This window comes from Crocuta crocuta, unplaced genomic scaffold (genome assembly GCF_008692635.1).
Source record: "Crocuta crocuta isolate KB4526 unplaced genomic scaffold, BGI_CrCroc_1.0 scaffold452, whole genome shotgun sequence".
Taxonomy (NCBI): Eukaryota; Metazoa; Chordata; class Mammalia; order Carnivora; family Hyaenidae; genus Crocuta; species Crocuta crocuta.
In genome coordinates, this window is record NW_027528851.1 from 285,219 (window position 1) to 306,359 (window position 21,141).

The 21,141-nt window shown below is 35.8% G+C and overlaps 1 protein-coding gene across 3 annotated transcripts in view; it reads left to right on the plus strand.

Annotated features, from left to right (window-relative positions):
* Positions 1 to 908, plus strand: part of ASZ1 (ankyrin repeat, SAM and basic leucine zipper domain containing 1) — a 49,365-nt gene extending 48,457 nt beyond the window's left edge. For all 3 annotated transcript variants that reach the window (XM_077756021.1, XM_077756022.1, XM_077756023.1), the window contains one exon: positions 534 to 908. In XM_077756021.1, the coding sequence (XP_077612147.1) occupies positions 534 to 686 (153 nt within the window). In that variant the 3' untranslated portion in view covers positions 687 to 908. The remainder of the gene's footprint in view (positions 1 to 533) is intronic.
* Positions 909 to 21,141: the final 20,233 nt, after the last annotated feature.

The following is a 21,141-nucleotide window of genomic DNA, read 5'->3' on the forward strand; positions in this document are numbered from 1 at the left end:
GTATTTATAAACTTACTGGGCCATGTACTTTAATTGCTGAGAAGCACTAAAAGATCCACTTGGGTTTTTGTTAGTATTTGTTTCTGCAGTTGGATTTAAATAAAGGATTAAACTTCTGGCAGTTGCATCAAACCTTCAAGTTTTTGTTAAATTTAATGTAGGTATACTATAAGAATGGTTCACTTTTTTTAAGAAATCGTTTGATATTTAATGTTGAAGGAAAAAATAACAACTGTCATTGCTTGTAGGTAGAAATAAAGACTTTTAACATTCAAGGAATTTTAACTGCTGATACAAAAACATGATTTTAAAATGTAATAATCTGAAAGTATTTATTCTTAATGTGACACTAATAATTTACCATACTGGGATCCTGGGGAAAATACATTTTTTTAAGACATAGAAGTGTTTACTTTAAATCTTGCATGAGAATCTTGCTTTGGCTACCTCTACATCAGCTGAATTAATGTGGATATTTTTATTTTCAGTTTTCTGTACATTAACTTTTTTCATTTTCTCATACTAAATATTAGTTGCAAAATGAGCGAGAAAATGATCCAACTCGTATACCGTTAATGGAAGAAGTATCTACATGGAATTGTAGAATTCTGAAGAGGACGGCTATTACAGTATGCGGATTTGGATTTCTTCTTTTCATTTGCAAGCTGACTTTCCAGAGAAAATAACCCTAATATTATGTTTTGAGTAATGTGTGTTATCTTATTTAAATTACCTACAAATGTTGCTTTTAACTCTCTTTGTGGCACAGTGTAACTACATTCTTTGTTGATACTCCATAGGAGAAATTATGATAGCATAGAACAGAAAGTTTCCTTCGAAAATGGTTTGTCAGTTTGAGTTTAAAATGTAATTTGTTGTATTTTTATGTTAATTTTGATCAAGCAGTAACTAATAGGTGATTCATAAGTTTAATACTATGATTCTGAATTCAAAATAAAAGTTTTATCTAATATTCTTTGACATTTAAAAACAGTGTGTTCCTGACTCTTAACTACAGAGAACAAATTGATGGTTGTTNGGATGGGGATTAAAGAGTACACTTACCATGATGAAAAAAAGAACACTGTGTTCTGTTGTCACAGTGAATCTCAACAGAATTTGTGAAGTGTTAATAAATCAGTACCTTTCTTTTAGTCCTTATTTTTCCCTTCCATTATTATGTAATAAAGAATTTTCTTAATTGTTTAATTCTATAACATTAGGATATTAATAATTTTGAAACTGTTTCAGATAATGCAAAGGTTAAAGATAAAATGTAAAATTTTTGAATTATGGATTAAAAACCTAGGGAAAATATTTGAAATGTAAATTAAAAAAATTTAGGGGTGCCTGTGCTCAGTAGGTTGAGAGTCCGACTTGATTTCAACGCACATCATGATCCCAAGGTCCTCAGATTGAGCCCCACTTAAGATTCTCTTTCCCTCACCCTCTTGTGTTCTAAAAAAATTTTTTTAATTAAAAAATAATTTCAACAATAGTATGGAAAGCAACACAGTGCATTAAATTTTTTTATGTAACATACCTGTAGGAACTATGTGTTCTGTGTAACAATCCTGAAGATGTTATGAAAGTGAATGGCATGTGGCAAATAACTTCCATAAATCTAAAAAAGTAATACATGGTTAGGTTTTCTTTTTTTCAAAATCAAATGATACTCAGATTTTAAAAGTGAAGGTAAAAAAAAGGGCAGGCCTGATTTCACAGGGAATATAGTAGTTAAATCTTGTTTGACTTAGTACCATACTTAAAACAGACACTGCGATCTACAACTGTTGAAAAGTAAAAAATTGTAGAAAAGAGAAATAGCATAAGGAACTACAATGGTAATTTCTGCTCTGCTCTTGGTTATACCAGAGCAACAAGACTTGAATCATTCCTTTTCCAAGAATATATTCAGCCATTTATCACTGGAAGGAATTGGTATCTCACATTTTTACTTAAGTGCCATAGAAAGGCATTTTTCCCCCAATATCTTTCAACTTAAATGGGTTCAAGACTTAGAACTAAACCAGAATATGGATAGGAGAAGAGGTCCTTTTAACACAGATCACGTTTCACTCCTAGCACATTTCTTAGGCAAATAGAAGGTGTTTAATAAATGTTAGTTTCCTTTTAAAAAGTGACTTACTATCTGATTATTTAAAAATATAGTCTTTTATTTGATCATCTTAAAGATGATATCTCTTCTATTGGCTGAATGGGTCACTATTTTTTTCCTCTAATCAAACCAAACTATATGCATCTCTCAAATAGTAGGGTAAACTATGAAAATGCAAATTGATAAGATCTTTTATTTCCAAAATATTACCAAGTTCCTTTAAAATAGTCATCTGCTCTAATGTACTTCAAATGTAATTAGCTATTGAGGGGAAAGAAATACTGTAAAGTCCATTGTATTTACATATTCTGAATATATTTTTACTTCCTTGAAAAATACAGTATAATTTTCAGATTGCACATTGAAAATAAGGTCACAAAAGATAAAATTTTTGTGATTAAATTGCTTCTTCATGCGTAAGGTATCCGTAGAATACATAAGATTTTCCTCATCATTTAAAATAGGTCATTTTATCTAGAGTATAAGTCTCTTCCTACTCTGACTTGATTACAGTGCTTTACCTTCTGGATATAGACCTTCTGGAAAATTCATTCTTTTACAAGATAGCACAAGTCATTTTTCTTCTCTTCTTAAAACAAGTTTCACAAAGACCCTCTAAAACCACAGATAGAAATGTAAACCAAGTTTTAATTCTATGCAATTGAAACTNTTAAAATAGGTCATTTTATCTAGAGTGTAAGTCTCTTCCTACTCTGACTTGATTACAGTGCTTTACCTTCTGGATATAGACCTTCTGGAAAATTCATTCTTTTACAAGATAGCACAAGTCATTTTTCTTCTCTTCTTAAAACAAGTTTCACAAAGACCCTCTAAAACCACAGATAGAAATGTAAACCAAGTTTTAATTCTATGCAATTGAAACTAATAAAACTTTTTTATTAACATATTTAATTTTTAATTAGTTGGGATCAGAAAATGTTCCTATACCTTTGGAATCAACTTTGGAACCCAAATAATCCATTTTAAGCACCTCTTGAGATGCAAGTATCTTTCAAAGAAAGATACGCATACTTGCAACTCTCCTTAAGTGGGGTGCTTCGTGCCATCTGGAAGCTCTATTCCATTTGCCTGGTACATTTACTTACTTTTTCACTGGATAACTATTTTATGATTCTCTGTGCTCAAATTTCTAAGACCTCCTCCACATCTCACTCTTAAATGATAGACTGACTTATTATTGCCCTGGGGAGTAGAATCAGTTAAAGAACTTCCACACTGGATTTCCTAGACTTTCTTATAAAGTGCTAGATGGTAAATACTTCAGTCCTTGTAGCCCATGTGGTCTATGTTACAACTTCTTAATACAGCTATTGTGCAAAAGCACTTGTAGACTGTACATAAATGAGTAGATGTGAGTGTGATACAATTTTATTTACAAAAACAGGTGGTTGTCCAGATTTAGCCCCCCAGCTTCTAGTTTGCCAGCCTAGTCAAAGGTCACAGAGTTACAACTAGGAGTTTTGGTGTGCTTTTTTTTTAATTTTTATCCAGTCTCAACAGCCTCTGCCTTTTGATTGGATTGTTTAACCCATTCATATTCACTGTTACTATTGGTGTATTATTCGTATATTGGCCAGAAATAAGTATTTTCCTTTCGTTCTCTGTGTGACTCATGTAGAAAAACCTCTTTAATGATTTTTTCATCATATTTTTGAGTTATTTTCTTAGTGGTTGCTCTAGGGCTTACCATATATGTATTTCACCTATAAGAATCTCTTTAGACTTATAACTAACTTAGATATGGAAATGTTAACTCCTATATAGCTTTATTCTATTGTTTTCCATTTTTATGCTATTATTGTTATGCACATTACATCTATATATGTTACAAATCCATCAGTATAGTGTTATAATTATTTAGTATAATTGTCTATTGAAGAAAGAAAAATGATCAAGTTTATACTTATAAAGTGTGCTATCTTTACATTTTTATTATTTCTAGTTCTCTTCATTTGTTCCTGTGAGTTTGTTACTATTATTACTTCTTACTCCAGTACATCTCTGCTCCCCCTCAGCTCCTTTGTGCTATTATTTTCAAATGTGATGCATTTTATCAGTGAGAAGCCCAACAATACAATTATACATTTTCCTATACATAGGTTCTTTTTAAACCACAAAGAGAAGAAAGATGCATTTATATTGTCTTTTATAATTACGTAATTATTTTTACCACTGCTTTTTGTTTTTTCTGTGTATGGATTTAGGTTTCCATGTCTATTTACTTGCTTCTAATTTGAAAAATGTTATTTAGTACTTCTTTATAAAGTGGGCCTGCTAGCAATTAATCCTCTTAAACTTTTGTTTATCTGGACATATGTTTGTTTTGCCTTCATTTTGAAATAAAGTTTTGCTACATATAAGATTCTAGTTTGGTAGGGATTTTTTTTTGTTTTGTTTTGCTTTGTTTCACTACTCTGGATATGCTGTTACACTACTTCCTAGTTTCCCTGTTTTTTATGAGAGGTTGGCCGTTTACTGGTTCTTTATAAATGACAAGTCCTGCTATCCTTTCAAGACTTCCTGTCTTTAAAATAAAAGGGACAGACCTATCAGGGAGTGACAGTTGGTTCAGAGGTATAGTATCCTCACCACTGAACCCTGGAGAGGAAGAGGTGAGACATGTGGAAATCCTGCCTCTGTCTCTCTCTCAAAAATAAGTAAACATTTTAAAAAATTATTTTTTTTATTAAAAATTTTTAATTTAATTTTTTATTAAAAAATGTTTTTAATGTTTATTTTTGAGAGAGAGAGAGCAGGGGAGGGGCAGAAAGAGGGAGACAGAATTCAAAGCAGGCTCTAGACTCTGAACTGTCAGCACAGAGCCCGACACGGTGCTCCAACCCACAAACTGAGAACATGACCTGAGCTGAGTCTGAGGCTTGACCTACTGAGCTGCCCAGGTGCCCCTAAATAAAATTAAATTTAAAATAAAAAGACTTCCTCTCTCATGTTTGGCTTTCAGCATTCTTAGGGGTGTGGATGTTGGCATCTTTCCTACTTGGATTACGTTAGGCTCCTTGGATGTGTAGATTACTGTTTTTCATCAAATGTGGGAAGTTTTCAGCCACTATTTCGTGGAAGTTATTTTCTGTTCCTTTCTCTTTGTCCTCAGTTTCTGCTATATAGTATTTCATTTTCTGAAAAATGATGGTATTTCCATTATATTGGTGGACCCAAAAGTGTCCCACCTTTTTCTGTTCACTTTTCTTCATTGCATTTTTTCCTCTCAGCCTCTATCCATTTATCTTTAAGGATCCTTCTGCCAGTTCAAATTCACTACTGAACTACTATAATGAATTTATTTCAGTTACTTTGCAACTTTTCAACTTCAGAATTTGTTTTTTTCTTCATTGATACTCTCTAAGATGAGGTATTTTGCTCAGGCCTTCTTTTGCTTCTTTAAGCCTGGTCTTCTTTAGTTCTTTGAACAAATTTAATGGTTTCATTAAAGATTTTACAAATACAACATCTGTTCCCTCTCAGTTTCTGTTGCCTGCTCTTTTTCTTGTGTATGGGTCATACTTACCCTGTTTCTTTGGAGGTCTCACAATTTTTTTGTTAAAAACTGGATACTGTAGGTAATATAGTAGTCTGGAAAAGTGATTCCTTCCTCTTTCCCCCACACTCCCAGCCCCAGGAATTTTTGTTGCTGTTTCCTTGTTGATTTGTTTAGTGATTTGGCTGGACTATTCTAGAGATGTTTGTTTCCCCCAAAGTGTGAAACTCCTGATGTTGCTCCTCAAAGAGTATATGGTCTTGGGCATGTGTACAGTCATCCAGAGATGACAGTGGTTTTTAGCAGGGCCTTTTTTAATGGTCTTTGTTCCTGATTATTCTGATAAGCTGTCTGCCACATTTGCTGTTACAACCAACTCACTAATTACTAATCTGCCAATTATTGTTTGATTGCTCTACTGTTTATGGCATGCCCCAAGGCATGAATTGCCCAGCAGTCTGATAGAATTAAATTTGGACAGGGGCAGTTGTTGATGGCTTTTTTTTTTTTTTAATGTTTATTTATTTTTGAGTGAGAGACAGAGTATGAGGTGGGAGAGGGAGGGGCAGAGCAAGAAGGAGACAAAGAATCTGAAGCAGGCTCCAGGCTCTGAGTTTGTCAGCACAGAGCGCAAGGCAGGCCTCCAACTCATGAACTGTGAGATCATGACCTGAGCCTAAGTGGACACTTAACCAACTAAGCCAGTGGCGCCCCTGGACAAGGGCAGTTTTTGAAGGCAGATTTTGAGGTTTATTCTGACTAGAGGAGGGCTCTTTAGCTGTCTCTTTGCTGGATTCCCTCCTGAGAACTAGCTCACCTACAGTTTAGCTTGTTATTCTTAATTTTAAAAAGGTGTTGTCCTTGAGAGTGCCCTTAGGCCTGATTTTTCTCCACATTTCTTTCAAATAAAGTCAGTTCCTTTGGGGACAAATTTCAAGCTCTCCTTTCATATGGACTGATTCTACCCTCTGGGCAATATCTCTGAGCCTTTACTCAGTGCTATGTAGGACAGTAGCATCTGGACTTTTGGGTTTGATTCTCACAACTCTGCCTTATAAGTGAACTGGCATTGGAGATCAGGGCCCAAGTATTCTGGCCTGCAATTTCCAGGATACAGTCATCCTGCTTTGTTTTAGTGATTTCCAGCTCACTGGAAGGAGAAAGCCCTCGTCTCTATTGCACCAAAGTTGGAGGGCATAGGAAATGCTGGTGGCTTGTCCTTCAAATGAGATATAGTAACCCTTCTCTGGTAGCTGAGGGGAGAGGCAACTCATCTTCTTGGCCATATTCTCCCAAAGGGCTTCTGCCCAGCTGAGCTGACGGCGCTGCAAGGGGCGGGTGGTAAGGGAGAGAATCGGTCATGATTTAATGTTCTTACTGAGTTTTCGTAGGTTTCCTTTAGTAAATGTTTCTTCATTGGTTCTGAGCACTTAGGACTCTTTCCAGAAACTTTAAGTAAAAGCTTTATTTTTATAGCTTTCTCTAGTTTTGCTGGTTTTTCTGGGGAGTAACACAGTGCTGCTTGCCCCTCAGGCTTCCATCCTGGCAGTGACATTCCTGAACCAGTATTTCTAGGGTATCTGCTATGTGCTGAGTATAGTGCTTGGCCCAGAAGAGTGTACAGGACTTTTTTAAGCCAGAAACATTAGCTAAGTACTTTTCATGTAAGCTTTACCTAGTTCTACATTAATATCATAGGAGCTGAAAATTCTGAGAGCCTCTCAAGTCTATTGGAAACAAAAGGGAAAGACCCACCTAGATTTGACCAGGATATATTAGGGCTAAATGATGGGTAAATCAGGGCTGCGCTCTCAATTTTGAAAGCTTTTCCTGGTGAAGGTATTTCAGCTAATACCTAATTTAAATTAACTGTATTTCGTGAATATGGAAAACAATATGTAAAAGTCTAAAAAGGTATTACTCAGAAATTAAGCCTGCTATAGTTTCAAATACCAGAAGCAAAACTAAGTTTTTGTTTCTTTTATGGGATGATTTTTATAATACCAACCTCTTTTTTTTTTTTTATGTTAACTCTAATGTGAACGTTAATCTTTAAGAACACAGATAACCATGATTTCTGTTTTGCCCTCCAAGTTACTCTGTCACTGCTTAATAAATAATCATTTGTAGCTCTGTGGGGGTGGAAATAGGGTGGGGATTTTCTTTCTGGCACATCCACTAGTGAGTAATACATTTATTTCAAGTGCCAATAAAAATGTTATACTGGACTTATGTGACACATTTGTTAGTTATTAGAGAAACTAATTCTAAACCATTTGAGCAGTGCTCTATTATATTTCTGTACCTATAAGGTCAGACTATCAATATTCTGAACAAAATGAACAAAATTTTAATACTGCATAATTTGGAGAGAGAGTAAATAAAATAAGGACATGTTCAGGAATAGCAGCATCTCTGGACTTCTCTCAAAAAGATAGTATTATCACCTTTTTTTTCCTGATATTTCATAATTGTTTCCCTGAATTTTCTGTCCTCCTGGAATCTTTCAAATACTTTAATCTCTATTTTTTTTGCTTTTGAAATCCATGTCTACTGTTAACATGCTGCCTCTTCCATCGTCTCACCTCCTAACCTGTCCCTCACCTTCATGATGACCATGAGATAGAGGAGAAGGTAGGCGAGGTTCCAGCCTGTTGTCATTAGTATGTACAATTCTCTGGGTCTTGGTTTCCTCATCTGTAAGATAGACTGTTTCTAAGACTGACTCAGAATAATGCTATGTTCAAAAATAGATCCAATTTGGAATTCTGAAAATAGAACAAAACCTTAGGGGCTTTATGAGAATCAGTGTTTACTAAACAAATTGAATCCCTCATAAGTGGTTTTGTTTTTGATCTCACATTCAGAGATCTGTTGTGTTAGAATTTATCTTAATATTTGGTTGCTGCCAATTATTTTATGATTTTGACAAAACTAATAATAATAACACTTGAACTCATTAAATGGTTACTGAGTGCTTTGTATAAGACATTATACCCATTCATTATATATTTTATGTATATAATGATCAAAAAACCTAAATACTTAAACTATTATTAAAACAAGATAAGGGGGAGGGGGTGCATGGGTGGCTCAGTTGGTTAAGCGTCTAACTCTTGATTTTGACTCAGGTTATGATCTTGAGGTTTGTGGGTTCCAGTCCAACGTTGGGCTCTGTGCTGACAGCTCAGAGCCTGGAGCCTGCTGTGGATTCTGTGTCCTCCTCTTTCTGCCCCTCCTCACTCATGCTCTGTCTCTTTGTTTCTCAGAAATAAACATTAAAAAAAATTTTTTAAGAGACAGTGGGATGACTGTTATTTTAAGGATGTAAACAGTTAAAAAAAAAACAATTTTGTAAGACTGCTTCGTAGGAAAGGGTGTGGTTGAGTAGGTTGGTTGTTTGTTCAGATCTCCACAGTTGAGAGTGTGGTGATAGACTGACTTATCTTTCTTTGTGGGGATAGGGCTAAACGTCAACTGATGCCCTCCCACAGAACACAGTTACAAAGGGAAAATGGGCAAAATTCCCAATGTGTGAAATCTTTTAGAAGAGATTTAGACTAACTTTAAAGTAAATCTCTACCCATCATGGATCCAAGGCCCATAAGTGTTAAACAATTTTGGGAGTTGCAGATGTACAATTTTCCCTACCTCCACAATGTAAGCTATTAAAATGAGACACCTAAAACTTTGGTAGTAATACTCTGACAATCCAATTAGGGGTAAGAAAACAATTTTCATATCAGTAGCAGTATTATAACAACACTCATGGTTAACCATGGCCAGCTTAAATGGGGGACTTCAATTGGGGAAACGAAAGATTAAAATTATTATGCAAAGTCCTTAAGTCAGTTTCTAGATAAAATAGGAATAGCATCATAGAATGAAAGAAAAACTGCAGGTTTTATTCTTCATAAGGTTTTCGTTTCCTAAACTGTATTCTGTGATGTGGCTCCTAGACCTTCCATTAGAAGTAAAGGATTTATTACCACAACTGCTTTGAGTGCAGGGTGAATACCAACCTCTTTGAGAGTTTTCTTTACTAAAACAAAGTTACCTTCCCCAAAGCGATAGCTTTCCCACACTTCCCAGGGATGGCTCATCAACCTAGGGGTTTAAAGAAAGCTTGTTCAACTCAGAATAAATCCTGAAGGACTCTTCTGCTTCAGAGCTCTGAGGGCCCTGGCTGAGGCCTTCACCAAGACTGTGTCACAGCCCATCTCCTCCCTCTGCCCACTCCTGCTTCCTCCCTTCCCTTCCACAGAGTGCTGTGCAGCGTGCTCCCTAAGAAATGTCCAGTATGCTAATCTCTACCTCAGTATCTGCCTCCCAGGGAACCCAACTCTCACCAGCAGAGCCTTGCAGAAGTCATGAAATTCACAATTATTAATAATAACTCTTTTCTCTGAAACTTAGTTTCCTAATTTGAAAAATGAAGATTGTCTTGAGCTAGGGTTGTTGTTAAGAGTGTTAAATGCAATGACATAGAAGGCGTTGCTGAATATTATAATTAATGCAGATTTGTGGCCAGGAAGACCTGAATTCTAGTTTCACCTCTGCCACTTACACGCTGTGTGGCTTTTAGAAAGCTAGCTAAGCCCTGCAAGTCTCTGCCCCTTCATCTATGATAGGACAGTAACAATAATAATCATACTAAAAAATATCTTTAATTGGGCAATTACTATATGCCAATCATTTGGCTAATTTAACAAAAACTATTTTAAATAAACCTTTTAATTAAAGCTATAAGGTTTAGTGAACTGAGGCATATAAAGGGTGTTCTACAATATCTGGTATGTGGCATGCATTAAATAAATGGTAGCAAATATCATTTCTATTGTGATTACTCATCTAAAGCATGTATTTCAGTGCCTTACATACACAAAAATGATACTCTACATGAGAAAAAAAGTCAGGACAATATTGTCAGGACTATACTTTTTGTTTCTAATTCCCAGGACTATATTTTTGTTTGAGAGAAATATTTTCTATCATGCAGTGACACATAGTTAAAAATCCTTAAATTGTCTAACCTGACAAAGATGTATGCACAATCCACAAGACAACAATTACTAGGTCTTGCAGATAATAAGTTATCTGATAAGACTCCCTCTATTTCCCCTTTCCCTTTTTGACAGATTGCACTGTGCTCAATACAGAAAGGTGCAAGCAGCCACAAGCCAGAAGTAGAAACCACTTGTCTCTAAAGCCAAGCTTATTAAACCCTTTTGTGACAATGGAGAGAGTTGGAGTTTGCATTCTTATTGTTCCATAGATGAAGATTGGGTGGTATAAAGAGATATGTGACTCTGTTGTGGTCAGATTACTGGCTCGATACCTACTCTGATACACTTTGACCTTCTAAAGTCACAGAGGACCTCATCTCCCTGAAACATTTTATACACCACGAGGCATGCCAGAGCTTATCCACCTGAAAGGTACACATTTTCTCAGGTTTTTATTCATTAAATTCACTGACTTGAAAAATATTTATTCATCTCATGTCTACTTGAAAACTAATACTAAAAACATGGGGAAGTTCGAGTTAACTGAATTGCTAAATAATCTGAATTGATGCAATTTTAAACACAGATATGGGGTTGCTACCAATGACCTAAAAGCCATAAAATGGGGCGATACACTAAGAACAGTGAAAGAATCCTCCTTATACGTATCCTGGAGCAGCTGCACAGCTCTGGATAGTGTAACTCTTCAGTGTGAGAAAAATAACCTCCTCTTTGCTGAAACCACTGTGGTTGCATTTTCTGTTAATGGTCCAAAAAGTACTCCCAACTAATACAGGGTTATACTTATGTTTCCTCATTCTATGGTTTGGTTCTTCCCTCAAAACTATTTTCCAATATACTCATGTTAAAAACTGGAGATGCAATTAATTCCTTTAAACTGCTGTATAATATTTCATCATATGTCCATCCCACATTTTATCAACCTGTTCCTCCACTGATAAAATTTTGAGTTATTTTTTTAATTTTTCTCAACAGTATTACTGTACATACTTGTGCATGTGTCCTTAGGCACATGTGACAAAGTTTCTTTAGTTATATTTAGCAGTGGAATAGCTAGTTGTAGGGTACAAGTATTTTCAACATCATTAACTATTGATGTTGCCAGGTATTTCTGTCTGCCCCTCCAAGATCCTCTCTCACCTTCGACCACCCTGGGAAGCTGAATCTATGAACCACATCAAAGGGCCTTTAAATTCTTTCTTGATTGGGTTTATCCAATGGGGACCTCCGGCAGAATATCTGAGGTAGAACTGGAATTAAGCCCCACATTGAACTCTGTGCTGAGAATGGAGTCTGCTTAAGATTCTCTCTCTCCCTCTCCCTTTGCACCTCCTCCCACTCATGTGTGCTATCCCTCTCTGTCTCTCAAAAAAAAAAAAAAGTCAGGACCATAAGTCTTCACTGGTGAATTCTACCAAACATTTTTTTAAATGTTTATTTATTTTTGAGAAAACACAAGCAAAGGAGGGGCAGAGAGAAAGGGAGGGACAAAATCCTAAACAGGCTCCAAGCTGGCAGCACAGAACCTGATGCGGGGCTTGATCTCAAGAACCCCAAGATCATGACCTGAGCCAAAATCAAGAGTCATACACTTAACTGACTGAGCTGTCCAGGTGCCCCTCTACCAAACATTTAAAGATTAATTAATACCAATCTCTCAAACTCTTCCAAAAAATAGAAGAGGAGGGAACACTACTAAACTTATGAAGCCACAAAGATGTAAAAATCCTTAAGAAAATATTAGCTAACCAAATTCAATAATATATTAAAAGGATTTTACAGGATGATCAGTTGGGATTCATTCCAGGATGCAAGAATATTTCAACATCCACAAATCAATGTGATACACCAAATTAACAGAAGGAAGTATTTAAAAAATCATATAATCATCTCAATAGACACAGAAAAAACATTTGACGAAATTCAACATCCATTCCTGATAAAAATCCCTCAAGAGACTGGCTATAGATGAAATGTACCTCAACACAACAAAGGCCATATATGACAAGCCTAAGCGAGGATTGTACTCAACAAAAACAGTGAAAAAATGAAAGGCTTTCTTCCAAGACCAGAAAGACGACAGATGCCCACTCTTGCCATTTTTAGTCAATATAGTACTGGAAGTCCTAGCCAGAGCAATTAGGCAAGGGGGGGGGGGGTTGGGGGGAAGAAGGGGATTTGTCATTCAAATCAGAAAGAAGTAGAACTGTCTCTTATTGCAGATGAGATGATATTACACATAGAAAACCCTAAAGACTTGACCAAAAAAATGTTAGAATAAAAATTCAATAAAATTTCAGGATACAAAATCAATATACAATAGTCAGTCACATTTCTACACTAGTGATGAACTATCAGGAAGATGATTATGAAAATAATCACAATTACAATTGCATCAAAAAAAAAAAAAAAACTAGGAATAAATTTAACCAAAGAGGTGAAAGACATGTACGCCAAAAACTGACATTGATGAAAGAAATTGAAGATGACACAATAAATGGAAAGATATTTCACGCTCATGGATTAGAAGAATTACCATTATTAAAATGTCCACATAAACCGAAGCAATCTACAGATTCAGTGCAATCCCTATCAAAATTCTAACGGCATGTTCACAGAAATAGAACAATCCTAAAATTTGTATGGAACCACAAAGACACTAAATAGCCAAAGCAACCTTGAGAAACAAAGCTGGAGGCCTCACACTTTCATATGTCAAACTATATTACACAGCTATAATAACCAAAACTATGATTTTAGCATAAAAACCAACACATAGACCAATGGAACAAAATATAGGGCCCAAAAATAAACCCACATGTATTTGGCCAATTAATTTACAACAAAGGAGCCAGGAATATACATTGGGGAAAAGGATAATCTTTTCAATTAATGATACTGGAAAAACTGGACAGCCGCATACAAAACAATGAAACTGAACCTTTACCTTGCACTATTCACAAAAATCAACTCAAAATGGATTAAAGACGAATGTAAGACCAGAAACCATAAAACTGCTAGAAGAAAACATGGGTGGTAAACCCTTGAACATCAGTCTTGGTGAGGGTTCTTTGGATTTGACGACAAAAACAGAGACAACAAAAGCAAAAATAAACAAGTGGCCTACATCAAACTAAGAAGCTTCTGTACAACAAAGGAAACCATCAATAAAGTGAAAGGACAACTTACAGAATGAGAGAAAATATTTGAACGTCACTTATCTGATAAGGGATTAATATCCAAAACATATATAAGGAACTTATACAACTCAATACAGGGAAAAATCCAATTAACAGATAAGAAAATTAAACCTGAATAAACATTATTCCAAAGACAACCTACAGAAGGCCAACAGGGACAGGACAAAGTGCTCAACATTGCTAATTAGGGAAATGCAAATCAAAACCACAGTAAGATATTACCTTACACCTATTATAACAGCTATTATCAAAAAAAGACCAGAAATAAGTGTGGACAAGGATGTGAAGAAAAGAGAACACTTGTGCAGTATTTATGGGAATGTAAACTGGTAGCACCACTATGGAAAACAGTATGGATATTCCTCAAAGAAATAAACTTAGAACTACCATATGATCCAGCAATTTATCTGAAGGAAATTATCTACCATTTCTCTTGCCTTTCCTCCATTCCAGATTTTTCGAGTTTCCTTCTTACATCATTTCTTTTTTGTCTTAAGAAATTCTCTTAGCATTCATTTTAGAACAGGTCTACTGTTGATAAATTCTTTGTTTTCCTTCATCTGAGAATGTCTTTATTTCCCTTTTATTCATGAAAGATATTTTCATTGTACAATTCTGGGCTGGGGCACCTGGTAGCTCAGTTGGTTAAACGTTCAACTCTCGATCTCTCAGCTCAGGTATTGATCTCAGGGTCATGAACCCATTGTTGGGAGGCCATGAAGCCTATTTTTAAAAAAAACAACATAATTCTGGGCTGAAGATTCTTTTTTTCAGAGCTCTAAAAAATATTGTTTAATTGCTTTCTGCTTTCATAATTTCTGATGAGAAATCTATAGTCATTCAGATCATCATTTTCCTTTATTCCTCATAAGTAATGCATCATCTGTTTCTGTCAACTTTTAAGATTTTATCTTTGCCCTTAGCTTTCAGCAGTTTCATCCTCATGTGTCTTGGCATAGATGTCTTTGAGTGTATCCTGTTTGGGATTTGATTGAGCTTCTAGAATATTTAGGTTTATACCTTTGACAAAATTTAGGAAGTTTTTAGCCATTATTTTTGCAAGTATTTTTTGTTGGAATGGGATGTTTCTCATCTCCTTCTAGAATTCCATCACATGTTACACCTTGTGGAACAGATCCACAGATCCCTGAGACTTTGTTTACTTCCTTTCAATCTTTGTTTCCTTCTGTTTTTAAGCTGGATAATTACTGTTGATCTTTCTTCACATTCACCACACTTTCATCTCTATTTTCCTCTTGGTCTAATGAGATAGATATTTTACTATATCACTCTGAAAGACAGCTCATACATTTTTCAGTTCTAAAACTTCTGTGTGGTTCCTCTTTTTGCTTTCTGTTTCCTTCCTGCTGTATTCTATTGTCCATTTGTTTCAAAAGTTTCAGTATTCATCCTTACTTCTTGGAGAATTTTCATAACAACTCCTTTGGAAGTCTTTGATAACTTCAACATCTGTGTCATCTAGGAATTCGTGTCTGTAGATAATCTTTTCCTATATGATTTGGAATTTTCCTTGTTCTTTGCATGCCAAGTAATTTTTATCGTATCCTGGATATTTTGAATAGATTGTTAAGAGACTCTGGATCTAGATTAAGTCCTATGGGGGTACCAGGTGGCTCAGTCAATAAGCATCCAACTCTTTTTTTAATTTTTGTTTAAATGTTTATTTTTGAGAGAGAGAGACAGTGTGCAAGCAGGGGAGGGGCAGAGAGAGAGAGGGAGACATCAACTTTGAAGCAAGCTCCAGGCTTTGAGCTGTCAGCACAGAGCCCAGAGCAGGGCTTGAACCCATGAACCATGAGATCATGACCTGAGAAGAAGTGGGATGCTTAACCGGCTGAGCTACCCAGGCACCCCAGCATCCAATGCTTGATTTCAGCTCGAGTCATGATCTCATGGTTTGTAGGATCAAGCCTCATATCAGGCTTTGCACTGACAGTGCGGAGTCTGCTTGGATTTCTCTCTCTCCTTCTCTCTGCCCCTCCCCTACTCACACATGCACATCTGCACTCTCTGTCAAAATAAATAAATAAACTTAGAAAAACTAAGTCCTATGGAGGATATTGATAGTCTCATTTTAGCATATAATCAACCCAGTTGTGTTCAGGCTAAAAATTCTGACCAACTTTCTGTGGCTTCGTGTTCTGATGTTATTTTAATTTTCAAAGCTTTTGCAATGCTATCCATGTCTTTCTCATGTGTGTAAGATGTCTGGGAACTGGGAGGTGGTCTGTCTCAAAGTCTTTGGTATGATCTTTAGAGTCAGATTCACATGTACATGGCTTGGGCAGTAGGCACGGGAGTTCACACATAGTGTCACAGGGTCACTTTCTCAAGTCCCTCATTCTCCCTCACTTTCCAGACATTATCTGGTTCTCATGGACTCCCCTTCTTGGTCCTCTGGCCAGGAACTATGGCTTTAGTTATATCACTCTGCCATTTATATTCTGTGACTAAACCCATTTCTGGAGCCACACAGCAGAAGAGAAAGAAAAAGAGAGAGGAAGACCATGGAATTTTGTCCTGCTTTCTTGAGACCACAGCTCCTCTTTATAGAGAGGAATTTTCCCATCTCTCAGAGTTTTAGGCACATGTGGGCTCTCTGTTGCCACTGTCACTACTGCCAGGTGTAAGAGAAATCAGTTTGGGGGACAGCACTGGGGATTTCTTCCACTCTCTGTGGTATGAATCAAAATCAGCTGGTATGAACCAGCTTCTCTGGAGATTTCACCTGTAGGCTTTCTATCCATGCAAGGTACCCACTTAAAGTATTTGACTACCTTGGGTCCAGGCATCAGAATACTGGAGGGGATACAAAATAAGAAATTCATCCTAACTTATTATACTTAAAATCTCAGTTTTATTTAATCCACCTGCTACTATTTACTTTTCATGGTCCTCAAACAGCTTCTCTATGCAGTCTTTCTAAGTTGTATCTCTGTATTCAGTGGGAGAGACCAGGTGTACTTACTCCATCTTACCTGGAATCAGAGTACCCTCCTGCTTTTGATGTCATACATTTTCTTTCCACATGTTTTAAACCTCACAAGATACTATAAGCATTTAATAACTGTTATAACAGTTAATACTATCTTATATTTTCCCACAGATTACTTTTCCCAGTGTGTATTCTTTCCTGAAACTCCATAATATCATGTGGCATATAATTTTTCTTCAGTCTAAAGAACTGGCTTAGTACTTATTTTCTTAGCTTTTGTTTGAAAACATATTGGTTTTGTCTTCATTTTTTTATGTTTATTTATTTTTGAGGGAGAGAGACAGAACATGAGCAGGAAGGGGCAGAGAGAAGGAGACACGAATCCAAAACAGGCTCTGGGTTCTGAGCTTCAGCACAGAGCCTGATGCAGGGTTCAAACTCAGGAACTGCAAGATCATGACCCGGGACCAAGTCAGATGCTTAACAAATTGAGCCACCTTGTGCCCATCTCTTCATTTTTGAAGGATCTTTACAATGATTATAAAATTGCTGATCAGCAGTCCCATCCACCACCCCTCTTTTTTTTTTTTTTAATGTCATTCCACTGTCTTCTGATTTCAATAGTTGTTGAAAAGCCAACCATAGCTTATGGTTTCTCCCACAAAGCTCCTGTGTCTGTCTTTTCATGCAGCTTTAATATTTTCTTAAGCAACTTAAGCATGATGTGCCTAGGAATGGTTTTTCCCTGTGTTTGTTCTACGTCCCGTTTGTAGATTTCTTGAATATGTGGATTTCTTTCTTTCATCATTTTGGAAAAGTCTCAGAAATATTTCTTTAGTCCCATTCTGTCTCTTCTCTTTTTCCAGATCTCCAGTTATACCTGGTTAGACATTTTTACTCTGTATATTATTTTCTTTTCCATATTTTATATCCTTTTAAATGTTTTTTTTTTTTGAGAGAGAGAGAGAGAGAGAGGGAGAGCGAGCAAGCAGGGGAGGGGCAGAGAGAGAGAGAGGGAGATACAGAATCTGAAACATGCTCCAGGCTCTGAGTTGTCAGCACAGAGCCCAATGCAGGGCTTGAATCCACAAACCGTGAGATCGTGACCTGAGCCAAAGTCAGACACACAAACTGACTGAGCCACCCAAGTGCCTTATATTTTATATCCTTTTAATTCTCTCTGTGCATTATCTGGATATTTTTTTATTGATTTCTCTTCTTGTTTACTAGTCCACTGTTCTGTTGATTCTAGGTAGTTCCTCAAACCATCTAATTCTTAATTTCAGTCACAGCTTCCCTTCCCATCTCTCAGTTCTAGGATTTTTGTTTAAGTTTTCTATATAAGTTTCAGTTCTCTGTTAAAATTGTTATTTTTTGAACTTTTAAAAGTTATTTTGGTAACTCATATCAAAATTCTAAATTACTTGTGGGTCTGTTTTCTGTTGATTTGCTTGCTGAGTTTTAATTTTTAGGTTTAATGCTGGATATAATGGATGAAAATTTAGAGAGATCCTGAATGATACTATGTTCTTTCAGGGAGAGTTGAATTTTCTTATGACTCATTTTAATCCTGTCAAGAGTTGGTTTTACACTTTATCAGTGCTGTTCTGTGTCAGTTTTGCCCTTACTCAGGGAGTGTCGTCCTTATTCCCAAGGTAAGGGGAAGAAGAAGAAACAAAAATCAGCTCCTCTTTCACTTTTGAAGGATATTTTTCACTTATTATAGAACTCTGTGTGGACCAGTTTTTTTTCCTTTAAGCATTTAAAAAGTTGTTTTTTTGACTCCTGTCTCCCATTATTGCTAATGAAAAATTAGTTGTAATTCAGATTCTTGTTCACTTATATTTAATGTATCTCTTACCTTTGGCTACTTTAGAGATTTTTCCCATCTTTGGTTTTAAACAGTTTGATCATGATGTATATAGGTGTGATATGCTTCATATTTATTCTGCTTAGGGTTTTCTGAACCTCTTGTGTTTTATCATATTGGACAAATCTAGTGCAGAGTTTTTTCATAAACATATGTAATCTCACATTTTCTTTCTTGTTTCTTTTTGGAATTCCACTTGCACATATATTAGACTACTTGGTATTGTACTACAGATATCTGAGTTTACATTTCTTTAATTTTCAATATTTTTTCTCTCTGTACCTCAGATAACATCTATCTTTAGGTTTATCATCCCTTTCTCCCACCAGCTCATTCCATTGTTATTCCTACTGAGTGAATTTTTCATTTCAGAAAAACAAATTTCATTTGTTTCTGATGGTTTTCATTTATCTACTGAGATTCTCCATCTATTTGTTCATTGAATCATGTTTTCCTTTAAATGCTTGAACACAATTAAAAGCCATTAAAATGTTTCTTTCCACCAGCTCCTATATTTGGACCATCTCAGTTTCTTTTGACTGCTTTTTCTTGAGTACAAGTCACATTTCCTTGGTTTTTCACTTATTTGTTTATTGTATGCATAACATTATAAATTATACAATATAGTCTTCCTTTATTGGGTGTTGGATTATGTTGTCTTTCTTTAATAAGTGCTGGTTTTATTCTTGAAAATTTCCCTTGACTTATCTGAGTTTTGTGCCTTGTTTGAGTATGTGATGTGGGGAAACAAAGGTTTGAATTTTTGACCTAAAACATACGTTTTACACAAAGGAGTGTCCCTCACATTAAAGAGATGGTCTTTCTAACATCTACAGTGAATGGCTGAAAAGCTTAATGATGTTCTCCACCCCACTGAGATGAAACTTGCGTGTCTTTCAATACTGTGTAATATGAAGTAGGCAGTCTCTACTAGGCTGTGCAGAATCTGAATATGTCTATATTTAGCTCAGCTCTCGGCCGGAGACTCATGGTGAATCTCCATTTAGACTTTTAGGGCTATTTCACAGTTACCTACTCACAGATATGCTACTCCACCAATTTCACCTGTTTCAACAACTCAAAATTTCAATTTCTCCCTAAGATATGGGTTCTACTTTCTTGCACCCCAGGGGAAAAAAAAGTGCCCAAGACAATTATGAGATAGTTATGGAACATCCATGCTGGAAGCAAGTCTTTGGTGTACATTTAAATGCATACTGAGATTTAAATCACTGATACTTTTAACTTTTTCTAAGATGAATTTCTGACAAAGAATAGGTAAGAGTGCACTTAACAAAAAATTTTAAGACTGACTAAAGAGGGAAAGGGACAATGTTTTTAAGTGCATTGAACACAAACTTAAAAATTTAAACTTAACCTATATTATGTATATGACACTCTTAGTTGGATAGAATTAAAAAGTAAAAAAAAAAATTACAGTGACATATATTCTATGTTGGTGATATGTAACCTATGGTATATGATACTCATAGATTTAGAAAATAAAAAGATGTAATTTTTTCTTTTCCATCTTGACCCATCCCATTAATACAAAATGTTCTCTCTTAAGGTCACTGAATCTAAGTTGGAGATACTAGACCTTTGAATCATTGGTTAGTGAGTAGCTAAATTGGGAGTCACTGCCTTAGGAAGAGGCCAGTTCAGACTGAAACACAAATGACTATTTGGTTGAAGAAGTAACTCTCCATTTTTAGAGGGTGGAGATGGTTTGGTAGTAAATTAGTTCTCTCTCTGCCCTGGGAGATTAGACAAACAATGGATCTAACTAAGAAAATAGACTGACTCATTTGGCTACAATGCTATATTGAAGTTATAAGCAAACTAACATTAATCTCCAGAAAGAGAATCAGGTTCTGTATACTATAAATGAGTTTTACAGTCACTTCTGAAACTTCTCATTGAATTAGAAAAAAATCAGATTATATAGATCTAGCAGCACTCTGAACCCTGCCTTTCTTTACCTCATCATCTGTTATAGCATAGCTAAAGTCGTATGCAATTTACTTCATTGTTTATTAACTCCTCTTTAGGTGGTAGTTTTTATTGCAAGAGAAATGAGGATTGCAATAACTCTCTTTCCTCTTAATTTCTTGATTATTTCCCAACTTCTTCTAGTAGTTGAACACACGATCTTCAAAGTGAAGGGTTCATCTGAAGGACAGGTACAGATGAGGACAGAGGAAAGTCAGATACTCTATGCAGGACGAGAGGTTGCACAGGGCTAATAATGGGTCATTAGTGAATAGGGGTGAAGAATGAAGGGAAATATAATCAAAGATCTGGAAGAGACAAGTCATCGGGTCCAGACTGCTCTAGACAGGTCAGGAAGGGGTGTTTGGGTGGACCTCTTTTTCACATCTGGATTTAGCTTCTCTTGAACTTTTCAGCTTTTGCCTTTTACCCAAGGCTGATTTCTTCTCTGCAAGTCATG